We start from the raw sequence: 25912 nt of genomic DNA, 5'->3' as shown, positions 1-25912 counted from the left end.
GTTATGCTTTTACACAGGCCTCAATTCTGCTCAGTTATTTGGAAAACACCCAAAACCATTCAATGAAAGTTTATTGGTTAAACACAAGAAAGAACAAAAAATGTAAACAAGTATTGATACGGCAACTGTGGTTGAGTGATTTTGCAAAATAAGCTTAATTCAAACTTTTAATTTCCCCTTTCCTTTTAGAGGCAAAATATCTGTCTCTCTTCCAGAACAAGATTTCTTTGCTGAAAATAAAAAAGGCTAATTCTTTTCTCAGTCCTGATATGAGAAGGGCATTCTCTTATCCTCAGACAGACAAACAGCAGGACTACGCCTAGACTGGCCACAAATTCCGGAAAAGGGATGCAAATCAGGTAAGTCAGCATAGGGAAATCCGCGGGGGATTTAAATATCCCCCGCGGATTTAAATAAACATGTCCGCCGCTTTTTTCCGGCTTGGGGAAAAGCCGGAAAAAAAGCGTCTAGACTGGCGCGATCCTCCGGAATAAAGCCCTTTTCCGGAGGATCTCTTATTCCTACTCTTATTCCTATTCCTTGAAAGTAGGAATAAGAGATCCTCCGGAAAAGGGCTTTATTACGGAGGATCGCGCCAGTCTAGACGCTTTTTTTCCGGCTTTTCCCCAAGCCGGAAAAAAGCGGCGGACATGTTTATTTAAATCCGCGGGGGATATTTAAATCCCCCGCGGATTTCCCTATGCTGACTTACCTGATTTGCATCCCTTTTCCGGAATTTGTGGCCAGTCTAGACGTAGCCCAGGTGAAGGAGAGACAGGGTAGACAAGATGAGTGAAATATGGCTTTTGTTGATGTTTGGAACACTGGATGGTTAGTTAGTTAGAAGTGGCTGGATGACAAGTTGGTCATGATACCTGCTGCTTGGACCTGCTTCCTGCATGGATCAGGGACATATACTTAGACAAGGAAAGTTTGAATGAATAAGTATAGCTGATTTTAGGATTTGATGAAAAGCTGAGAGAATGAGAGATAGGATTGGAGGAAAGAAGAAGGGGAGAAAGCAACAAGGAAAGAGAAAATAATACCAAGTCTTGAACTATTTATTAGTTCCCTAAATAGAAGAACTAGAGGACACCACATGAAATTAATGGGGAGCAGGTTTAAAACTAATAAAAGAAAGTTCTTCTTCACACAGCGTGTAGTCAGCCTGTGGAACTCCTTGCCAGAGGAGGCTGTGAAGGCTAGAACTATAATAGAGTTTAAAGAGAAGCTAGATAATTTCATGGAGGTTAGGTCCATAAAAGGCTATTAGCCAGGGGATAAAATGGTGTCCTTGGCCTCTGTTTGTCAGAGGCTGGACAGGGATGGCAGGAGACAAATCGCTTGATCATTGTCTTCGGTCCACCCTCTCTGGGGCACCTGGTGCTGGCCACTGTCGGCAGACAGGATACTGGGATAGATGGACCTTTGGTCTGACCCAGTACGGCCGTTCTTATGTTCTAATGCCTTAAGATCTCTGTGCCATATATTGATATTAATATTTAGCTATCTATAGCACTTGTCATCAGTAGATCTCAAAACATTTTACAGTCATTAATTAATTTATCTTTCTCCAAACCAGGGGACAGGAAGGATAATAACACTAGGGATATGAATGGTTACCTGTTGGGGGCTGGAGCTGATCCCCACCTACCACAGGCAGCGGGCTACTGTAGCCCTGCAGGGCCTACCAGTGGGCAGGGAGCACTCTAGCATGCCAGAATAGCCTCTGTCCATGGTGGGCCTAGCCTAGGCATACCTCAGGCAGGGACATTCCAGCCAATTAAATGGCACTGCCCTAATTTACAAATGGGAGAACTGAGGCAAAAGGAGGCTCAGAAGCACTGAAAGATCCAAGATCACACAGGAGCTCCATGGCAAAGCAGGTTATTGAACCTCAGTCTCCCTACTCCTAGTCTAGCATCCTATCTGCTGGATCATCTTTCCTTCCCTAAACGGGTATCTAATTTGCATGCATAAAATATGAGTGCACATCCTCTACGGGTACGTCTAAACTTTATGGCTCTGTTGACGGAGCCATGTAGATTTGTTTGTTTAGAAAAGGGAAATGAAGCCGCGATTTAAATAATCGCGGCTTCATTTAAATTTAAATGGCTGCCCCGCTGAGCAAACAGCTGATCAGCTGTTTGTTGGCTCATCGCGCTAATCTGGACCCTCCCACGCCGACATGAAAGCCCTTTATCGACCTCCTCGGTAAACCTCATCCCACAAGGCATAACGGGGAGGTCAATAAAGGGCTTTCAGGTCGGCGTGGGAGTGTCCAGACTAGCTCATCAGCTGTTTGTCGGCTCAGCACGGCGGCCATTTAAATTTAAATGAAGCCGCAATTATTTAAATCGCGGCTTCATTTCCCTTTGCCGATCAGCCTAATCTACGTGGCTCCATCGATGGAGCCATGTAGTTTAGACACACCCTATATGTATTCATTCATTGGGTAACTTCATCCATAACTATCTTGCAGTTACCCAGGCTGGCATTTTAGATAGAAATTGTTATATGCAAATAGGAGTTCTGTGGGTGACATTGCTGTGCTTACAAATTTTGTGCACACACTTAGGGTGTGTCTACACAGCTCCCTAAACTCAAAATAAGACATGCAAATTGCGTATCTTATTTCAAATCTATTTCAGAATAGGCTATTTTGAAATTTGGCGCATCTACACAGTGCCAAATTTTGAAATAACGCACTATTTTGAGCCATCCCTTATCCCTCATGCAACAAGGTTTACCAGGATGGCAAAATATTTCTAAATAAGAGGCAGCTTATGCAGATGTGGGGTATCTATTTTGGGATACCTCTAGTATCCCAAAACAACTGTGCAATGTAGACGTACCCTTACAGTGTCCACTCTTGTGTCATCCCACGTATTACAATCAGAAAGCAGACAGGTACTCTTGCTGTTTGGAGGCATTGCTCCCCCAGGTGTAGTTTTAAAAGGTCCTGGTTAAACATGTGAGGCATGTGTATGATAACACAGTGGGATTCTTGTGTCTGTTCTTGTTTGTGTACATTGCTTTTGTTGTCTTGTAAAAGTCTTCTAGGGGATTAATAAATCTGTGGGGAAAATAAATAAGCCTTCTGGGCCAGAAATACAAGAATTCTTTGTCCCCTGCTATTAGCTGGGATTTGCCCAGGGCTAGAAAGATGGTTGCTCTATTGTCGCCTCTCTTTGAATTCCTGCCATGGAGGAAGCAGTTAAATTACAACTTGGGAACTAAAGGGACCGCTTACCACTAGGAACTGAGAAGATGTTCCCTTCGGATGGAACCCTAACTAGTGTAAAAGGGCAATGGAATGGCCACCCTGTTTTTGGCTGAAGTGGAAGCAGAATGGTAAATAGACCTTGTGTAGATAATGTACAGGAGTGAAATTCAATTAGCAAACACATTACCTGGAAGGCTTTGCTAGGCCTGGCTTTGGCTAGCATCACTCACTTCCTGTGCTGTGATGGCTCCTTGTAGAGGGGAGGGAGTAGCTGCTTTTTAGAAGTACAACCTTCCCCTTTGTGAACTATCCACTAACAGGGACTTCCAGCAGGATCCGTGTCATCAGTAGCTGGTGCAGATCACAAAATGAATGCATGTAGATGCAGCTCTGAAGAGAATGTCCTCACTCTGGCTTGGAACTCTGGCTTTTCCTGGAAAGGACTTTAAGAAAGAGACTAAACTGAATTGGCAAAGTTGATGTTGTGAAGGTTTAGGGTCTCGAGGCCTAATCCCAGCAGGCTAATGGGGAAACACTCCTGTTGCCTTCCATGGATTTTGGAACAGAGCCTTAATAAGCATTTATTGGCAGCACCGAATTAGTGCGGTTGCCTTAGAGAAGAGCCACAGCAAAGTGAGCCAGTGTGCATCATCCGGGTGCTAGAATGGTAAGTATCTGCTAGACAAGAGGAGGCAAAGAACTATCCATCAAAAAAAAGAATGGCTGAAAAAGTGTAGTCAGTAGAGTGGATATTTGTGCTACACTTTAAGGACAGGGAGAGTGGCTATAGAAATCTATTTATGATTGATTGGCTAATCATACATTTACTATTCTCCTGCCTAACCCACATCTTAAATTCTATAATTTAGTTTGTCAGGTACTGCTTTATGGTGTATGTTACACACCACTAAAATAATTAGCATCCATGGACTTTGTAACAAAAATTACAATTGCTGCTCATAAAATATTATGAGATCGTTCTGTTCTGCCACACAGACCAGCCATCACTCTTGGTAGTATGATATATTTATGTGAAAAAAGAAAACGTGAAAGGCCAGACAGTGAGTCTCTGAGATACCCCCTTCTAAGTGTAATACTGTTCCATTTAAAAAATTCTATTTCTGACTACAGTAGGTTTTTTCAAAATCCTTTTTTTCAATTGCCAGACCAGTGAGTCATTTTCCTAGTCACATTTTAGAGAATAAACCACAAGCAAGGAGCTTTTCAAATGCTTTTTGAAAAATCAAACTACATAATGCTTGCTTTGACAATGAAAAATCTAAAATAATTTCCCCCTGATTGGAGGTACAACTTTTCCTTCTTACAGTCCCATTGGTATCCCCATTCATCAGAAGGGGAGAGTATACAGAGGAAGTAATTTGCCATGAAAACTGTGGTTGTATTAGATGCTGCTGTGTCCCAGGCTTTTACTCTACCACTGTATCACTCTAAACCAGTTTCCAGGAGAGAGGGTAGCATGTCCTACAAATAGACTGCTGCTTCTCAAATATTAGTAATGAAAAGGTAGAGGACATAGGAGCTACCATTGTCCCAAGGTGAATGTCTTTCCCTTGGGCAGGAACATGTCTTTAGGAACAATCTTCAGTAAAGCACAATGATGAAACTTCACCACTCCAGATGTACCTCTAGGAGGCATTGTGCCTCCAAAGGCAAGAAACCAATATTGCCAGCCAATGAGCTGGAGTGAGTGGCAGAGGCTGTAAAACTGTGCCACAAAGAACCCTAATTTTCTGTTATATTTAGAAACTTTATATCGGGGGCAGGGGTGACCACCTCCATCTATATATGGGGGGAGGGGACCACCTCCATCTCTTGACTTTGAATAAGTAACCCTGATGCTACCCCTAGCAAATTTGGCATTTTTCTTGGTCTCCCAAGGAACACTTACAGTGAAGCTGGGAGTGTGCTTCCCAATTCCTGTAGAAAGATCTATAGAAACCCACGAGTATGTACTCAGGTGACTAGCCCGAGCCAATGCCTATGCTCCTCCTGGCTACACTATTTTTAGTGTGCTAGTTTGAGAAGAACTAGCATGTCTGTCAACCTGAGGTGGGAAGCATGCTTCCAGCTGCAATGTAGATGTACCCCAAATGGTGGTAGTAACCTCCTCTGAAGGACGTATGTAGGGAACTGTAAAGAAAATACTCTTCTCTCAGCTCAAACACAAGTTAATATTGCTCCCAAATGGTACACTTCACTGCTGTGCTGAAGGCCAGTACAAAGGTTTTCTACCAAAATATCACCATTCTCTATATTTTCAGTGTTGTGCAGGGTGTTAACTGCATTGTGTCCATTGGCTTTAACTGAACCGTGGCAAAAACCCTGTACAACTCTTTCAAAAACTATAGCTAGGAATTTCATGCTGTACCATCTAAGAACCTGTTTTAGATATTTTACTTAACATGTTAGAAGAGTAATTTTTACTTGTAACAGCATTCTCACACACGTTTGTAAACTAGTGAGCCTGCCCTGTTCCCATGGGTACTTTATTATCAGCAGATTATTTGAAAGGAAGCTATTGAGGGCTCTGCCATCTGACAGATATATGTCAGATATATATGATATACTTACAGGCTGTAATTATATACCATCTCCTGATGGAAATGAGGGCAGTTTTATCAAACAGTGCAACAGAGCAGATTCTGATAGCCCTGAGATTTAAAATCACAATTTGTTCTTCCATATAGACATGACTTGAATGATAATAATTGATTTCACTCTAAACACTAATTAGAGCTGGTTGAATAGAAAACATATGAATAATTTAATGAAAAAGTCAACATGAACCAAATATAATTCATCCACTTCCAAGGCTAATTTGGGGGTTGTTGCACTGTTTCTTAGGTAATTTAGAATACATTAAACTGAAAATCAGCATAGTTCAATTCTTTATACCAGACAAAACAGACTAGGGAATGAAAAACAAAAACTCTGAATTCTAATCCCAGCTCTTCCACAACCAGCCTGCCCAAGAATGTTCACTAATTTTGGGACCTCCCTTTTTGTATGACCAGCCTGAAACAAAATAGGTCAAGTACACTGAAGTCACTAGGAGTCTTTTCACTGACCACAGTGAACTTTAGATCAGACTTATTTAGGTTACTGAACATGAGTTTGGGTACATAAGTTAAGGTACCCAAGTGTAAATATTTTGACCTTTCCCTCTGTTTTTCAGTTCCACTATCTGTGAAATAGGAATAACATTAACCAATCTCACAAGGATTTGTGAGGAAACATTCGTTTGTAGATGTAACACTGAAACATTAGGTAGGGTACATTTCATAATGATCAGAGTTTACCTCTTCAGTCATTTTTTAATTGCAGATCAACGAAGCGTTGTCTTGGCAGAGTTTCCCCCTATGGTATATTACAAGTAAGGATACGATTTGGTCACAGAGGTCACAGATTCAGTGACTTTAACATATCTCTTTGACTTCAGCTTCTGCTCTCTTTGGGCTGGGCCTGACAGCCCGCTGGGGTAGGGCTCCGGTTTCTGTGATCTTTTGTTTATTGCCTGTGTCCTGCCTGTAAATACCCATGAAAAAAATCTTAACCTTAATGATAAGTGATTTAACTCAGTCTATTGTTAAATGACACACAATCAGAATGTCTATTGGACAATTTAAGTTCACCAAATCTGCAACTTGCTGAGTGCTTCCTATGCCTGGTAGAGTGCTCTCAATTCCCTTTAAATTCAACACTGAAGATAAGAACGGCCATACTGGGTCAGACCAAGGGTCCATCCAGCCTAGTACTCTGTCTGCCAACAGTGGCCAATGCCAGGTGCCCTAGAGGGAGTGAATCAAACAGGTAATGATCAAGCAATCTCTCTCCTGCCATCCATCTCCATCCTCTGACAAACAGAGGCTAGGGACACCATTCCTTACCCATACTGGCTTAAATTCATGGAGGTTATCTAGTTCTCTTTTAAACCTTGTTATAGTCCTAGCCTTCACAACCTCCTCAGGCAAGAGTTCCACAGATTGACTATGCACTGTGTGAAGAACTTCCTTTTATTTGTTTTAAACCTGCTGCCCATTAGTTTCATTTGGTGGCCCCTAGTTCTTATATTATGGGAACAAGTAAATAACTTTTCCTTATTCACTTTCTCCACACCACTCATGATTTTATAGACCTCTATCATATCCCCTTTTAGTCTCCTCTTTTCCAAGCTGAAAAGTCCCAGTCTCTTTGATTTCTCCTCATATGGGACCTGTTCCAAACCCCTAATCATTTTAGTTGCCCTTTTCTGAACCTTTTCTAATGCAAGTATATATATTTTTGAGACGAGGAGACCACATCTGTACGCAGTATTCCAGATGTGGGCATACCATAGATTTATATAAGGGCAATAAGATATTCTCCGTCTTATTCGCTATCCCTTTTTTAATGATTCCTAACATCCCGTTTGCTTTTTTGACTGCTGCTGCACACTGCTGCTGCACTCTGGATATCTTCAGAGAACTATCCATGATGACTCCAAGATCTCTTTCCTGATTAGTTGTAGCTAAATTAGCCCCCATCATATTATATGTATAGTTGGAGTTATTTTTTCCAATGTGCATTACTTTACATTTATCCACATTAAATTTTATTTGCCATTTTGTTGCCCAGTCACTTAGTTTGGTGAGATCTTTTTGAAGGTCTTCACAATCTGCTTTGGTCTTAACTACCTTGAGCAATTTAGTAGTGTCTGCAAACTTGCCACCTCACTGTTTACCCCTTTCTCCAGATTATTTATGAATATGTTGAATAGGATTGGTCCTAGGTCTGACCTTTGGGGAACACCACTAGTTACCCCTCTCCATTCTGAAAATTTACCATTTATTCCTACCCTTTGTTTCCTGTCTTTTAACCAGTTCTCAGTCCATGAAAGGATCTTCCCATGACAACTTAATTTACGTAAGAGCCTTTGGTGAGGGACCTTGTCAAAGGCTTTCTGGAAATCTAAGTACACTATATCTACTGGATCCCCCTTGTCCACATGTCTGTTGACCCCTTCAAAGAACTCTAAGGGTATGTCTACACTACCCTCCTATTTCAAAATAGGAGGGTAACGTAGGCATACCGCAATTGCAAATGAAGCCCGGGATTTGAATTTCCCGGGCTTCATTTGCATAAGCGGGGCGCTGCCATTTTTAAATCCCCGCTCGTTCGAACCCCGTGCCGCTCAGCTACATGCGGCACGAACTAGGTAGTTTGAACTAGACTTCCTAGTTCGAACTACCGTTACTCCTCATTCCACGAGGAGTAACGGTAGTTCGAACTAGGAATCCTAGTTCGAACTACCTAGTTCGTGCCGCGTGTAGCCGCGCGGCACAGGGTTTGAACGAGCGGGGATTTAAAAATGGCGGCACCCCGCTTATGCAAATGAAGACCGGGAAATTCAAATCCCGGGCTTCATTTGCAATTGCGGTATGCCTACATTACCCCGCTAGTTCTAACTAGCGGGGTAGTGTAGATATACCCTAATAGATTAGTAAGACATGATTTCCCTTTACAGAAACCATGTTGACTTTTGCCCAACAAATTATGTTCTTCTATGTGTCTGACAATTTTATTCTTTACTATTGTTTCAACCAATTTGCCTGGTACTGATGTTAAACTTACCATTCTGTAATTGCCGGGATCGCCTCTAAAGCCCTCTAAATATTTAATATTGGCGTCACATTAGCTATCTTCCAGTCATTGGGTACAGAAGCTGATTTAAAGGATAGGTTACAAATCATAGTTAATAGTTCCGCAGTTTCACATTTGAGTTCTTTCAGAACTCTTCGGTGAATGCCATCTGGTCCCGGTGACTTGTTACTGTTACGTTTATCATTTAATTCCAAAACCTCCTCTAATGACACTTCAATCTGTGACAAGTCCTCAGATTTGTCACCTACAAAGGATGGGTCAGGTTTGGGAATCTCCCTAACATCCTCAGCCGTGAAGACTGAAGCAAAGAATTCATTTAGTTTCTCTGCAATGACTTTATCATCTTTAAGTGCTCCTTTTGTATCTCGATCGCCCAAGGGCCCCACTGGTTGTTTAGCAGGCTTCCTGCTTCTGATGTACTTAAACAACATTTTATTATTACCTTGAGTTTGTGACTAGCTGTTCTTCAAACTCTTTCTTTGGCTTTTCTTATTACATTTTTACATTTAATTTGAGAAGAAAGCTTTATCAACTTAAAGGACTGGCCTCTGACTTTTAAAGGGCCAAAAAAATATATCCATCTCAAGCATTTTAACATGCTGACATTCTCATGCAATGCTGTACATTTTGATATGGCAAGACCCTCTTGGATTTAATTGGCTTTATGGATTGCTGCTATATATTTTTAAACATAGGCGACAGCATTTTTAAAATATTAAACTAGCCAGGTGACTTTTGTATAGCAAAAATTAAGTAGCACATTGGATGCACAGCTGGCTTGCTGTATTATAACTGGCAGAATCTACTGTATTTCTCAATTAGGTTTTCAGGCACATTAACATTAGTTGTTAAAACACACCAACTACAAACAATTATGAAATTCAAGATATGACTGTTCTGTGAAAATCCATCTGCTTTTTAATACAATAAATGTCATGTCAAAAGTATGTACCTAAAAATGTCCTAGCTTTTATGTGATTTTTCCAAAGTACATCTCTGTGCTATAACTTTGATTTCAGAGTCATTTTAGCACATATCCAAATGACTTTTATTAGTATTCTCAGTCTTGTTAATATTATTTAAAGATGAACTGCAACGCATAAAATAACCATGATAATTAATAATGTCATGCCTTTTTTATACATTAGGACTGTTTAATAGCACTATTAAAGTGTTTTAATAGTTTTTCCATTAGAAATATTATATAGAGTCCTGGCTTGCTGCATTTTCCCAGAGAAATTTGGAGGACTGTCAATATAATGCCATTTAAGCTGAAACCATTCCATCTTGAATAGGTGGGAGTTAGGGTTAAGACTCCTATGGATATGGCTCTCCACCCCAGAGTTAGGATTCCTACAGGTTGAGTCTTTTGAGTTAGGGTTAGGATTCTTATGGATAGGGCTATAAGTAGGGCCTTTGGAGTTAGACATGGGGTTTCTATGGAAATGGCCTTTGGAGTTAGGAAAATGATCCCTATGGAATGAGCTCTCCATTCTTGGGTAAAGGTTCCTATGGGTTGGACCTTTTGAATTAGGGTTAGGAATCATGGAGGTAGAAATCCTTCATGCAGGGTTAGGGTTCCTATCGGTAGGGCTTCCCATCCAAATATTTGGGTTCTTATGGGTAAGATCTTTGGAGTCAGGGTTAGGGTTCCTCTGTTCAGTGCTCCTGTCCCTTAGGATTACAGTTCCTATGGGTAGGGCTCCCTGCCCTATGGTTAGGGGCTTTGGATTTAGGCTTAGGATTTTCATGGGTAGGGCTCTCTGCTCGAGGTTTAAGGTTTCTAGGGGCAGGACTTTTGAATGTTTTGTTAGGGTTCCTATGCTAGAGTGCTTCGTCCTAGACTTAGGGTGCTCCTTGTCCTATGATTAGGGTTCCTATCATAGAATACTAAAACTGGAAGGGACCTCGAGAGATCGTCAAGTCCAGTGCCCTGCCCTCACAGCAGGACCAAGCACCATCTAGATCATCCGTGATAGATGTCTATCCAACCTGCTCTCAAATATCTCCAAAGATGGAAATTCCACAACCTCCCTGGGCAATTTATTCCAGTGTTTAACCATCCTGACAGTTAGGAAGCTTTTCCTAATGTCCAGCCTAAATCTCCCCTTGCTTCTTGTCCTATCATCAATTTCTCTCCCTCCTCCTTGTGGCACCCTTTTAGATACTTGAAAACCACTATCATGTGCCCTCTCAGTCTTCTCCATTCCAAACTAAACAAGCCCAGTTCTTTCAATCTTCCCTCATAACTCATGTTCTCTAGACTTTTAATCATTCTTGTTCTTCCTAAGTGGAGTACTTTGCATTTGTCCTTATTAAACTTCATCCTATTTACCTTCCCATGCTACAGTTTACCTGTGGGTTGGGTCTTTCAAGTCAGGGTTAGGATTGCTACAGGTAGGACTCCCCACCCTCAGGTTAGGGTTCTTAAGGGTAGAGTCTTGGAGTTACAGATAGGATTCTATGAATAGGGCATTTAGAGATAGCATTAGTGGGTAGGGATATGGGTAAGGATTCCTACTTTCAGGATTAGGGTTCCTATGATTGGTCCTTTCAAATTAGGGTTAGGATTCGTATAGGTAGAGATCCCCAGTGTAGGCTTAAAGTTTCTATGCATAGAGTCTTTGAGTTAGGATTAGGTTTCCTATGGGTGGGGCTCCCCTCCCTATGGTTAGGGGTCCTTTGGTTAGGACTTTGGGAGTTAAGGTTAGGGTTCTAATTGGTAGGGTCTTTGGAATAAGAGTTAGGGTTTCTTTGAGTAGGGCTCTACAGACTCAGGTTAGGGTTCTAAATGGTAAAATCATGGAGTTACAGATAGGATCCCTAGAAGTATGGATCTGCACTCTAGAGTTGGGGCTTCTATAGACAGGGCTCTTGATGTTAGGGTTCCTATATCTAGGGCCCTCAGCCCTAGGGTTACAGATTCTATGACTATTACCCTTGGAATTAAGGTTGTTGTCCCTTATGTATGGGCTTGGAAATAGGGTTAGGTTTCCTATGGATAGGGGACTTCCTCCTATGGGTAGTGTTCATATGGATGGGGCTCCCCGCCATAAAGTTATAGTTCTTCTTGGTAAAACCCTTTGAATTAGGATTAGGATGTGTACCACCCTCGGAGTTATGGTTAGGGTTGTTATGGATGTGGCTCCCCAAGTTAGGGTTAGGGTTCCTATCAGTAGGGCCTTTGTTCTTATGGCTGGGGCTTCCTGCCTTGTGGTTGTTATGTGTATGTTCCTTTGAGTTGGGGTTAGGGTTGCAATGTAGATGGCCTTGGAGTTAGGATTAGGTTTTCAATCAATTGGGCTGCCAGCCCTAGTATCCAGGTTCCTGTTGGTATTGGACTTGGGCATGGCAGCAGGGCCCCGGAGCTGCTTCATAAGCCCTGCCCAGCCAGGGGCAAAGAGTTCCATGCACGGAGCTGCCTGTCTGGGGAAGGTGAACTTCTCCCTCGGCAACAGCAGCAGCTCCCTGCTGAGAACAGAACAATGTCTCTCCCAGCCGGCAGAGACACGTCCTCTCCCTGCTGTCTAGGAGAGACTCTCTGCTCTGTCCTCAGCTGGGAGCTGCTGCTGTTGCTAAGGGAGAAGTGCCCCTCCCCCAGCCAGGCAGCTCCGTGCACACAGCCCTGAGGCCCTGGCTGGATGGGACTCATTAAGCAGCTGCAGGGTTGTGCTGCTGCGCAGCTTAGAGGGAGCCTTGATTAGAGTTTCTGTGAGATGGTATCTCTGCTCTAGGATTAGGATTCCCATTGGAGGGGAACTTGGGGCTATAGCTAGGTTTTATTTGGCTCCCCTTCCAGGGTTAGGATTCTAATGTATTTATCTCCCCACAATGGTTAGGGTAGTGAACTTTTGGCTAGATTCACGGTCGTGAGTAAGGCCCTTCTGTGATGTTATTTGATTAAAACATGAGCATACAGCGCATTACAGCAGTCACTGTTATATATTTGCAACAAATCTTGTACAGAGTCTATTGAGTGAGGTATCTATAGAAAGGTTATGATTTGTTGCTTGTGATTATGATATTTGTATGCACATATCATTTTTGTATGTGAAGTTATGAGTATTGACTCTATATCTATTTCCCAAATGTTTGCTCCTGGAGTAATCCCCAAGAAGTATTTTGTCAACACATCTTGAAGGGACTATTCAAATTGAGTGACCCATCAAAAGGACACTTAACTCACAATGGGAGTTACCAATCTCCATTAATTAGACTTTCCTGTGAACGTTCCATCCCTAGTATAAAGGTTCCATTATGGGTAATGGCCACTTCTGTGACTAAGCAGAATTAGGCATGGACTCCATCTAGTTATTGTGCTTTTCTACAGTAAGAACAATGGGATTCCTTCTCCATGGCAGAGAATATAAAAAGCCCTGCAAACACTTTCCTTTTGCCACTTTCCTGCTCAAAGCTGGCTGGACCACTGAGAGGAAATACTGTGACAAAACTGTAGTCCATGATTCCAAACTCTAATGTCTAGCAGGCAGGCAAACTATATTATAGACATGGAATTTCCTATACCTCCAACAATTCAATGTAATAAAAATCGATCCAACCTTTATTTAATATGCTCATAGCAGTGTGTACACTCCACACATCGGGGTGCAAATCTAGGCTGAATAATTTCCAAATCTTTATTAAAACTAAATGGCTGTAGTCAGGTTATTCAAGGACAAAATGTAACCAGATAAAGCATTTTTGTTGTTTTAACTATGTATGGAGATAAAAATCACCTGCTGGATTTCTAGTTCTGTATGTGAGACGAGATTGCAAATCCTCAGGTTGGAAAACAGTGCAAAAAACACCAAAACCAAAACCAAAAGCCTTTCAGTTTGGAAAGTAAGACTATGAACAGCCCACTCGCCTTTCCCACCACATTTTTTCACATTAAATAAGGAGAGCAATTAGTAATTTTCACAATGAATCAGCACAGCATTGTTTTATATAGGTCTCTTTTACATTCATTGAGGGGAAAAAAGTAGCATTTCATATACAGCATACTGCCAGATAAGGCATTTTTGCTGCCCCCCTCCCTGGGTCCATGAACACAGGTTAGGAACCACTGATTTGGACAAAACAGAATCCCTATGTTTTATATTTCCTTCTGGGTATTATCATCAGACAATCACACAGGTAAAATTTTATTGGCAGTATGATATATACGAAATGTTACTTAATTCCCCCTTGATGAATGTAAAGGAGCACTGTATGAAACAATACTAAAACAATACTGGCAGCCAGCACATCCCTCAGCCCATGCAGCTTTCCCAGTGGGCTGAGAGATGCTGCTTGGGAAGCAGCGTGGGCTGAGGGACATGCTGACTGCAGGCACAGCTATCTTGTTGGGGGGAGGGGGGCAGAGTCTGTAACATTGTAATAGATTGAAAAAGGGTCTGTATCCTCAAAAATGTTGGAAGCCACTGGTCCAAATCAAGTCATCTTAAGATCTGTTCCTCAGCAGGTGTAAACTGATATAGCTCAACTTGCACTGTTAAACTCACATGCCAACTCTTAATTGGTAGTTATCTGATTTTTCAATATCTGTCCTCAAAGGCAACTTGCAATCCTTAGATTGAAACTCTGCTAGACACTAAAAATCATGGACTCAACAGGGACCCTGGTTTTATGGCTCATTACAATATGGGTAGTATACCACATTGCCTGTTACACTTAATTGGCCATTTCATTTCAAGCAACTGCATTCAACAGCAGGCCCCATTCTGCTTACCAATCTGTTCCGACCTGGATTCATCTCAGATACTCTGCATCCTTCCTCAGAACTAAAAACGACCTCTGTGTTAGTCGAGAGCTTTTACTTTCCACAAACAGAAATTTGTCCATTAAAAGATATTACCTCATCTGTGTTAGTCCTCTCATTTTAACTTGAGTTAGCTAACACAGGGTAGCCAACACAAGTGAAGGACACATCTTTTTCTTTTTCTTTTTCTTTTTTTTGCAGTACAGACATACCCTAAATGAGGATCAAGTTTTTCCACTTTCCCACAGTATTGATTCTTTACATTTTTCTAACTACGCCCCATATTCTTTGTATTGGTACTACAACATCACTTAAAAGAAAAAAAATGAAGGACACAATACAATTTTTGCTTCATCAATCAACATACGCCACCATTGCTGAATTGTTGCAGCAGACAAAGATATATGAATTCACATGTGTGGGCTTCCACATGCGAAGGGTCACAAAGGAGGCATGTACTTCAAGGATTCTGACATTCATCCACATGGGCAGTCTGACTAAAAATCCCCCATAGTTTTGCACATCTTTTAGGAAAGTCAGCCTGATTGAATACATTTTCACAGCACTCTGTCTGAAAGAGTCTGTCCTGTGTTGAGAGATGGCAACCAATACTTACATAAAGCTGGCTGTAGGGTACAACAGGTCAAACAAATGACCTACTGGCTCTAGAGACAGGCATTCCTGTGAGGATCTACCTATTAGAAAGACAGCTAAAGGAATGGACCAAAGGCCTTGTGAGCAATGCAGTGGCACCCAGATCATAATAAAGTGATTATGTAAAAGGGACAAGTGATCCAAAGAAACAGGAGGCATGTATGAGCCAACAGATGCAGTAAGCAGAGAGAGTCTACAGAGCCTATGAAAGAACAGAAACATGGAACCATCCCAAGGCAACCCCACAGGGAAGGAAGAGACTCTACACAGATAGTTTGCTAGACTCAGAGACAGGTGATAGGGAGACAGGTCATCTGTATCTTAAAGACAATGTAGCAGCTCAAAGTCTGGTAAAGACAAGACTCCAGCTCAGCTCTGTGCAGCAACCTCTGACTGAAGGGACACAGGGTGGGTGTCTGGACCTCAATTGCTTGTTTCTAATGTTTATATTGAATTGTTTGTAAGATAGGAAAGATCAGAGGAACTGGAGGCAAAGGGTCCATGTTTCCTAGAGGGACTGTTAGTGATAGGGCAACAGTTCAATAGGGAATGGATAGAGTTAGACTAGAAGCAACCAGTTCAGCCACATGGACAGAGTAGTGCACATGGTTTAATAAAGTTCCATTTGTTCAACTTGACTTGCATTCAGCTTCACTCTTTGAGAGTGAAACATAGTCTCTTGTGTGATGGAGTGCTGTAGTCTTGAGAGTAGTAGTGCCTAATGATCAGCCTACCCTGCCACAAGGCATGGTCCTTTAAGGTTTAGAGTGGTTCAGTATATAAAGAATTAGGGGATAGGAAGACAGAAGAAGTGGGAGAAAACCCTACCATATCTTTAAGGAGCCAAGGCTAGGAGGTTTGCATAGAGGACAAGGCACCTTTCTCACTCAGTCATTAGGGATGAGCTGGGATAAGGAGACCAGCATGAACACTTCCTTGTCCCCCATATCAGGGCAGACACAGTAGAAGATCAAACCAGTATACTCTGAGCCTGAAAAGGGGGCAAGTCAGGGAGAAGCTGGCTAATGCTCTGCAATGGACGAATTCACAGCCCAGCTCCAAGGAGAAGAGCTGGAGACTTCTGTGTAAGAAATAACAGTATAAAACACACACCAAGCTCCTGGAAGGGGGCTAGGAGGGACTCCTGAACAGAGATGAGGGACGACTGAGCCCAAAACAAAGAACGGTTCAAGCCCAGAGAAGGATGAAATATGTTTTGGTTCTGTTTGTAGTTCAACTGAGAACCTAGGGAAAAGCTCTGGGAGTCTGTGGCTCTGCAAAAAAAGAGCGCAACTCTGATTTACAAGGATTTTACTGCTGGACTGGGGGTGAGGGTGGGGAGAAGGGGAAGCCAGCTGGGACAAGCCAGCTCAGAGCTTGGCCAGACACAGCAGGACATGGATTTCCTGGAAAGGGACTGAACTTCTAAGTGACCTATTTGGAGGGCTAAGCCACAGAAGACCCAGACATAGGTGGCCAACAGGAGATGGCTATAAGGGTCACTGGCCAGTGAGCCACTTTTGTGCACATGGGGCTAGTTTTGGAGTAGGACTAGGGTGACCAGGTGGAACACCCATTCAAAAACATATTCTGGAAGCTCCAGTGAGACTCACTGCTGCAAGGTCAGGGTTTGGTTCTGCCAAGACAATGGGATGTGTGTGGAATTCAATTCTCATAAAATGGAAAAGGAAGGGTCTGGCAAGAGGGTGTTATACTGTGGAATGACCACAGGGGGCAGAGATGGGGACTGGGAAAGCTATATTCCCATTGGGCCAGCAGGAGACAGGGATGGAGAAAGGGACAGCTACCTACTATATATTTCAGAGAGTTTGTCTATTTGTATGTCTTTCATGCACATGTGAACAGGTGCTTCTTACCTGGCGACAGCTGCTGCAGTGAGAAAGGACTGGGGTTGTCCTCCCTCCCAGAGGCAGCCTGCATACTAAATCCTTCATCTCCTTTCCCAGAGAGTACAGACATTCTACCTCTGAGTGTCCTATCTTCTGTCTCTCAAGCTCCTCTGCTCTCTTTGTGACCACACTGTCTCCATATGTAGCTAGGAGACTCACTCACATTCTCTTGCTGTTCATTAAAACTTCTCCCCTTTTCAGGCTGACCTTTCTAGATCAACCCCAGTCTGGGACAGCTATCCTGGGGACAGACCAGCTCCTCCTTCAAGGGACTGGCCACCCTGTAACAGGGCATTGCAAGATTGCGTTGAGCACCAGAATTGGCCATTGGCCAAATGCAAGAGGTGCTGAGATTGAAGAGTGAGGGGTTCAGGTTGAAGGGGCTGTTTGTTGGTGGAGTGCGATTTCTTTGTGATGCCTTGAGTTTATTGTATTCCTGTTAACTGCTCCTTTCAGTTGCACCATGGTTCTTTTGTTCATGCTGATAATTACACTGCACAGATCTCTGTGCTGGAGTGATTCCAAGGTGATCCTGCCTTCCATCAGGTTATAGGAGGGTTCTTCATCCTAGCACAAGGGAGTGGGTGGCTGCAATTTCTTACCAGAGAGGGCTGCTTCCACTGAAGTGTAATTATTTTTATATATATTTTTCATTATCCAGGTTGGCTAGCCAGTAATTATTTTGGGGAATAAATAAGATGGGAGAGGCTGGTATTAGTTACATAAATCTTTGAAATTTGCTATTGGATTGTTATTCAGCTGCTAGTTGAAATTTCCATTGGCGCTTGCAAGTTTGTCTCTCGTCAACTGAAACTGGTCTACCCAAAGATATTGCCTCCCACACCTTATCTCTTACCTTTCTTTATTTTCTCATTCTGCATTTTTTTCTATTTTGCATTTATTTTATTCCATAGTGCAGTGCTCAGATATCAAGGGCACAGTTCCATTACTCTAGTGGTTCGCTTCAGAATACACCAAAATATATTAAAGACAGGCTATTTTCCTTAGAGGAATTGGTAATTGAATGGGGGAAGCATGTAAGATTCATAGGAATATTTGAGCTGTCATTTATGTTCTGCCAAAGGTGCATATTCTTCTTGTTTTAGTGGCACTTCAATTTCAAGGTAGGTTGCCCCCTTGGTTGTAAAGGTATCAATTTGTTAGAACATAGAATCCTATTAAGAAAGGGTGTATTTGCAAGTGCTTTGGGCAAATGAACTTCTGAGCTGCTAGCTAACAAACAAATCTTATTCGACATGTAGGTGAGAGGGAAGATCCTAACATTTTATTTTCTGAAATATTTTATTTGAAGGCAGAACCTTATTTTGAAGGCAAACACCGCTTTATGAGATTTTGAGTAAAACTGGCAAGTAATAGCAAATTTAGTAACGGTCAAAGGAAAACTCAAAATGTCAAGTCATATAACTATATAGCTGTATAAATGTATGGCATGTAGATGTAGAGGTAGTGGGACTGCTTTAAAAATGCTAATGAAATGTAAATGCCTGGCTGTTAGATAATAATAGTTATAGTTGCATAAATTAAAGTATTTAAGTTTGTGTCCTTTTTGTTGTCTCTTATTTAGTGATCAGTAGGATAGATTATTCTTATATTTTAATACAAAAATATGCTAGACACTTTACAGAAAAAGGGAAAGTCACAGTCCTTTTCCTTATGTCTGAATTGACATTGTAAGATATTGACACATCACGTAATGAAAAGAAAGGGATTGGAAGAACAAGTGTAATTAAAATAAGATAATTAGACTGTGACTGTAGACACTGCTCTGAGCAAAGGGTGGGCATATGCTGTACAACTCCTGAAGACACTCCTTGAGGCCCAGTTCCAGTAGTTGCACTGGGAAGAGGGGAATTAATTTGCTACAAGACTCTGCTCTCACATCCAATCAGCTGTGCAGGCCAGTGCATAAGGGGAACAGAGACATTGCTCTACCACTGCCTATTCCCCACCCACTCATTCAGTGGGAGAACACTGAGTGCTTAGTCTGTGATCTTATCCAGTTCACAGAGTCATATTCCAGGCATGACTAATGCAATTGTGTGGTGGGGACCTCACTCGGCATTACTGCTCTGCATGGTGACATTAGGTTCATCCACTATCTTTCACTAAGGATTGTGACATCTTAATGGTGTTAAATTCAGCCTCATTTCTTGTAGACAATGAAGTTGTAATGGAATGTGTGAGGTGAATAGGTGAGGTGCTTAAAATACCACTGAGCCCATCTTCTCTATCAGCCTGTACTTCCTCCCTCCCCCGCCTTTTACCTGGGCTTGCTGAGCCAGGCCTTCTCCAGCAAAGCCCACAGACAAGGCAATACCCCACTGCAGATACAGACTCTGAGAACTGCTCTGAGGGGACTCAGCTTAAGGGATTTACTCCAGCACCCCCCTCTTTGAGGTACAAAACCCAAACTTATATCAAGTTTGCCTCTTTCCTCACTAGGAAAGAAGGTATGCACAGCCTCTCACTCCCAACCCCTGGTAGAAATTACATACACTGGGTTATATTATAAACCAACGGTGGAGAACCTTTCGCCCACAGGCTGCATGTGGTTCATCAGAATTAGTCACTGATGGACCACCAGATGGTTTATTTACCTGCACGTCTGCAGGCACAAAGCACCACAGCTCCCAGTGGCCAAAGTTCATCATTTCCAGCCAATGGGGGCTGCAGGAAACAGTGGTACAACTCAGACGACTTCCTGTAGCTCCCATTGGCTAGGAGTGGTGAATCATGGCCAACAGGAGCTGTGAGCAGCCATGCCTGAGGACATTCAGGTAAACAAACTGTCCGGTGGCCCTCCAGTGGCTAACCCTGACCAACCACATGTAGCAGGTTCCCTACCCCTGGTATAGGAATGTCATGTCACCGATGGGAAATAAATTTCTAATGTAAATGGATCTTCAATCTTGCAGAAAAAAGATGTATCTAGATCCAAATTCAGATTAATTCAGACTAGAAATAAGATGCTGATTTTTAACAGAGAAGGTAATTAGCCATTTGAACAACCAATGAAGGGATGTATGAGTGAATATCTTTCTAACTGCTTTGTTGCAGCTAAAAAGGTTATGGGCTTGATGCAAAAATTACTGGGTGAACTTCTATTCCTGTGTTTATGGAGAAGGTCATACTAGATGAACACAAGAGTCTCATCTGGCCATATTATTATTATTATTAGTCCTCTTCGCTCCTAATGGAGCATAAGGTGCCAACAAATCTTCTCCAGCCTTCACAGTCCTGAGAAAGCCGGCTGACTTCTTCCCAGGTCATGCCCTTCCTTTTCATGTCCTCCTCCACCATCCTCCTCCAGGTGCCCAACGGCCTCCCTCTTTTACGCTTTCCAGGTGGAGTCCATCTGAGTGCAATATGAGGGAGTCTTGTTTCACTCATCCGAAGGACATGCCCCAGCCATCTCCAGAGTCTCTGCTTGATCTCATCCACAACATTGTTGATGCCAGTGTGTTGGCTTATCTCCTTGTTGGTAACATGCTGTTCCCAGTGGACTCTGAGGATACGATGAAGGCACCATCCTTCATAACCTCTGAATCTGCTCTCAATCTTCTTGTTAGTCCTCCAAGTCTCTACGGCATACAGCAGGACTGAGCGCACAGTCGACCTATAGATCTTCAGTTTAGTCCTGGTCTGCCACAGTGATGACTTCCAAATGTTGTTAAGCTTTTGGAAGGCTTGCACTGCCAGGGCAATTCTAGCGGAGATCTCTTTGTCAATGTTGCTGTCCGCCGAGATGTAACTGCCGAGATACCTGAAGTCATTTACTTCCTCTAACTCTTCACACATGATGGTGGTTTTATCGGTGTTAGTTGTCCTCAGTTTCATCACTTTGGACTTGCCAGGGTGAATTCTGAGCCCAACACTTCTGGCTGTCCGGTCAACAATGTCGGTCTTTTCTTGGATGTTCTGCTGATCATGCGTGAGAAGCGCCAGGTCATCTGCAAAGTTGCAGTCCTCAAGCCGAGCAGTCGATCCCCATATCACTCCCCTTGATCTGCCCTCAGTGGCTCTGTGCATCACCCAGTCGATGACCACAAGGAAGATAACAGGTGAGATTACACAGCCCTGTCTGACCCCTGTCTTCACGTGAAACCAGTCACTCTGCTGTCCTTCATGTCGCACACAGCATTGATTCTTAGCATACAGGTCCTTCAAGACGTTAATGACCTTCTTAGGGAACCTGCTATGCTTGTAAAATCCTCCAGAGTGAGGGGTGGTGGATGCTATCAAACGCCTTCTCAAAATCCATGAAATTAATGTAGAGCGAAGAGTTCCACTCTATTGACTGCTCCACTATGGTGTGTAGGACGAAGATCTGGTCCATGCACGACCTTCCACTTCTGAAGCCAACCTGTTCTTCCCTGAGGATTTTCTCAATGCCCTTTCGCATTCTCTGTAGCAGGACTCTACAGAAAATCTTTCCCGGCACAGACAGCAGATTAATGCCTCTCCAATTCCCGCAGATGGACAGATCGCCTTTTTTGGGTAAGTTCACAATGATGCTCTTCTTCCAGGCCTCCAGTACCCTCTCTTCTTCCCAGACCCTGTTGAAGAGACCCCTCAGAGCTTGTGCGCTTGCCTTGGGGTCTGCCTTAAGCATTTCAGCAGTGATTTGGTCTTCCCTGGGCGCTTTGTTGCCCTTCGTTTGTTTGATAGCGTCTATCTCCAGCTCACCGACGTCCCCACATTCCATGTCTACTTGGAGGTTCATACTTCTAGTATCAGCCTCTTCCTCTGGGTCTGGTCTGTTGAGAGTCTCCCTGAAGTGTTCCGTCCACCTGCTGAGCTGTTATTTTGCTGTCACCAGCATTTTCCCGTTCTTGTCTGTTACTACAGTAGACTTGTTGGTAAAGTCTCCTATAAGAGTCTTGGTGATCTTGTACACTGTCCTAGTATCACCTCTGTCTACTGCTGACTGGGCCTCCATGGCAATATTGTCCACATACGCTCTCTTATCTCTCCGTACACTTCTCTTCATGGCAACGTTTAGGTCCCTGTAGACCTGTACAGCTGTTATTTTATCTTCGTCACTGTGTGCTGTTTAACCGCCTTTCTGTTCTCAATGAGCTGCCATGTAGCATCTGAAATCCACTCCCTTTTCTGTTTCTTCTTGTACCCCAATACAATCTTGCTGGTTTCCAGGTATACCTTCTGGATCTCCTCACAGTGGATATTAATATCATCTATCAGGTCTTTGAGCAGGCTGAATCTGCTGGACAGCTCTAGAGTGAACTGGATCTTCACTGTTGGATGTTTTAGTCTACTGGAATCAAAGAGCTGGCCACCAGTCTTTCTGTCTGTCCTTTTCAGCCATTTCAGCTTGAGCTGCAGCTTGCAAAGAAGAAGATGATGATCGCTGTTGGCATCTGCTAATCTCAGCGCTCGGACATCTCTCATGAATCTTCTCCACTTCTGGTTGATAGCAATGTGATCAATTTGGTTACAAGTCCTTCTATCTGGAGATATCCACGTCAACTTATGTATTGTCTTATGTTGAAAGACAGTGTCTCCTATCACCAGACCATTCTCCGGGCACAAATCTACAAAACGCTGTCCATTATCATTTCTTTCGCCGACACCCTCTGGGCCCATGCAGGATTCGTAGCCTTCATTATCCGATCCGACTTTTGCATTCAGATCCCCCATTACGATCAAAATGTCATGGCGAGGTGTCTTGTCTCTCTGCTCTTGCAGGTTGCTATAGCAGGGGTTCCCAAACTTTTTGACACGGGGACCAGTAAATCCATTCACGAACTTTTGGAGGACCAATAATGTTCATTTACATATTTGCATATTCATTAATCAAATGATGAATATTCAAATAAGTTGTTTCTGGTCCTCCCAAAGCCCCTAGTGCCAGCTTTAGCAAAGCTTTTGATATGGTCACCCACAATATTTTTGCCAGCAAGTTAAGGAATATGGATTGGATAAATGGACTGTAAGACAGACAGAAAGCTGGTTAGACCAGGGTTTCCCAAACTTTTTACTTTAGTTGGAACCCTTTTTTTTCAATACTGCTTTTTACAGCCCAAAAATATAAACATAAAAAACAAACTGAGAAAATACCAGACATATAACATGTCTGGTATTTTCTCATTAGGTAAGTTGTATTATTACTAGATGTATCAGTTTGTAGTTTCGAACTGCCTGGCTGGTAAATGTGCTCAGGCTGCATGAGTGTGTCTGCCAGCCAGACAGTTTGCAACTACTCGAGGGGTGTGTGTGTGGGGGGGACAATAGAATTCCAGGCTGGACTAACTCATGCTTTGTGCTTTGCGGGGGGTGGGGAGGAACAGGGGCAGTGTCCCAAGATCTACATATGGCCGGGTCAGTCCCACTCCCTGAAGGCCGATTCATTCCTCCCCCCTGCTTTCCCTGCTGTTCCTCTGGCCAGCCCCACTTCCCCCAACCCCCTCCCAGGCAGCCAGGTCACCCCGCTTCTCCTCCCAATCTTCCTTGGCCAGCCCCACTGCCCGCATCCAGCCCTCCTTCCGGCTGCCACTTCTTCTCTGCCCCCCCCATCTTCCCCGGCCAGCTCCCTGCCCCCAACCTCGCATCCCCCGGCAGCCCTCCTTCCACCAGCCCCCCAATGTCCCCAGCCTGCCCCGATTCCCCCATCCAGTGCTGCTTCCGGTGGCCAGCTCTCCCCTTTTCCTCACCCCAGAATTCTCTGGCACCTGCACCTTCCCTTAGCCCTGCACCATCCTGGTGCCTCCCCCTTCCCTTACTGCCCCTGCCCCCTTTGCCCTCTTTTTCCCTGATACCCACCCCCTCAGCACTCTCTGCCCTATCCCCTCCTGCCCCTCTGTGTCCTCACACGTGACTTGTCCCATCCCCACTTCTCTCATGCCCACCCCTTCTTTCAAGCCTTCTCCCAGCACCTCCTCCTCCAGCCCCCAATGCCCTTCTCCTCTCCTCTCCTCTCCTCTCCCAGCATCACCCTGTCCCCCCTCCCACTGACAACTCCCCTTCTACCCTTTCCCTCGTTGTCTGCACTTGGCCCCCTGGCATTTGTCTCTCTCCTGCACCCTGTCCCTTGGTGCCTTCCCCATCCAAGCCCCTTCTCCTTCCACTCCTCCCCCTCCGCACAAGCCCGCTGCTGTTTCCTACCTTCTGCCTTCCACATTGCGGGGCCGGAGGCCGCCGGAGCCAGCGTGGCCCCGCCACGTGCCTCCGAAGACTCTTAAAATCCAGGGCCGTGATGTCATGTCACGCTTGGGCGTCCTCCCCACCCACGTGCAACGCCGCACATGGGCAGCAGCAGGCGGTGAGTAGGAGCCGCACACGGCAGGGACGCTCTGGGAGCGGGGTGGGAGGACACGCGGGGGACCTCCACCCGCACCAGGCAGAGCCGGGGGAGAGACCCAGCTCCACATATTGGTGGAGCAGGGCCCCCGGCTCTGTAACTCGCCGGCACTTCCGGGTTCAGGGGCGCGGGGCCAGAATCGGCCTAAGACCGGCCCTGCCAGCAGTCACCAGGCATGCTGAGGCCTGGTATTTTTTTCCTGTGGCCAGGTATCGGGCCATGGCCCATAGTTTGGGAAACGCTGTACTATAGAATAAGTCCTTCTCCTCCTCTGTTGCTTGTTCGGTGAGTGCATAGCATTGAATAATGGTGGTTTTGGCATAGCTGGAAAAGAATCTTGCTCTGATGACACGAGAGTTGACTGGTTCACATCCCCAAAGGCTCTTCTTAGCCTGAATATCCATGATGATGCAAACTACTTCTTGATGCTATCCATCTGACCTTCCAGAGTAACAGGGGGAGTGTCTAGATGACGGGTTTTGTCGACAAAAGTGGACTTTTGTCGACAAAACTAAACCTGCGTCAACACTACTGCTGAGTTCTGTCAACATAACGTCGACAGAACTCAGCAGTTTTGTCGACGCTGGTAAACCTCATTTTACAAGGCATAACACCTTCTGTCGACAGAGTTCTGTCGACAGAAGGTGTTATTGCATCTAGGGTTGTGTCTAGACTACAGGGTTTTGTCGACAAAGCAGCTTGCTTTGTCGACAGAACTGAATGTAGTCTAGACGCTCTTTGTCGACAGAAGCTTTGTCGACAGTATCTGTCGACAAAACTTCTGTCGACAAAAGCCTGTAGTCTAGACCTACCCAGAAAGTCTCCCCTGAACCAAGTGTTAGCATCCCTAAGTCAGTCCATCTCATTTCACTAATGCCCAAAATATTGATCTTGTACCTGGACATTTCTCTCACCACCTGTGCTGTTTTCCCGGTCTCGTACATGATTCTTACGTTCCATGCTGCCGCTCTCACTTGTTGTTTGGGTCTCGCTAGGGTCATCTGGCCATAACATGTATAAAAACTGAACTGATGTAATGTTTTATGTGAAAAGTAAAGTTATAACGGAAAATGATCCAGGCATAATAATAAATATAAATGATATTAAATCCTGTAAGTCAGCAGTTCCCAAACTTAATTGGTATACCTATCAACTGCTAAAAAAAATCACGTTTGAAGTATCACATGCAAATTTATTTCCCCCCTTTTTATCCACATTTATTTTCAGCATTAATAACATATTTGCTGACTTTATTATAAAATCAATTATGAATTTGGTTGTGGAGATTTAAATGTGAAGGAAGCTGTTTGGCTGAGGGAGTTTGGATGATATGAGATGGCAAAGAATCTTTTGATTAAAAT

The 25912-nt window shown here is 43.7% G+C and overlaps 1 protein-coding gene across 1 annotated transcript; it reads right to left on the bottom strand.

Annotated features, from left to right (window-relative positions):
• Positions 1-22258: 22258 nt before the first annotated feature.
• Positions 22259-25511, bottom strand: LOC149525708 (protein CFDP2-like). Its single transcript, XM_089776435.1, has 2 exons — positions 25449-25511; positions 22259-22963 (listed from the first exon to the last, which is right to left on the bottom strand). The coding sequence occupies exons 1-2, from the start codon at positions 25509-25511 to the stop codon at positions 22259-22261; spliced, it is 768 nt and encodes a 255-aa protein (XP_089632561.1).
• Positions 25512-25912: the final 401 nt, after the last annotated feature.

The sequence above is a fragment of the Pelodiscus sinensis genome, chromosome 1 (assembly GCF_052426305.1).
Source record: "Pelodiscus sinensis isolate ZL-2025 chromosome 1, ASM5242630v1, whole genome shotgun sequence".
NCBI lineage: Eukaryota > Metazoa > Chordata > Testudines > Trionychidae > Pelodiscus > Pelodiscus sinensis.
The sequence above is the reverse complement of the archived record's forward strand: the minus strand, read 5'-3'. Positions and strand labels throughout refer to the sequence as shown.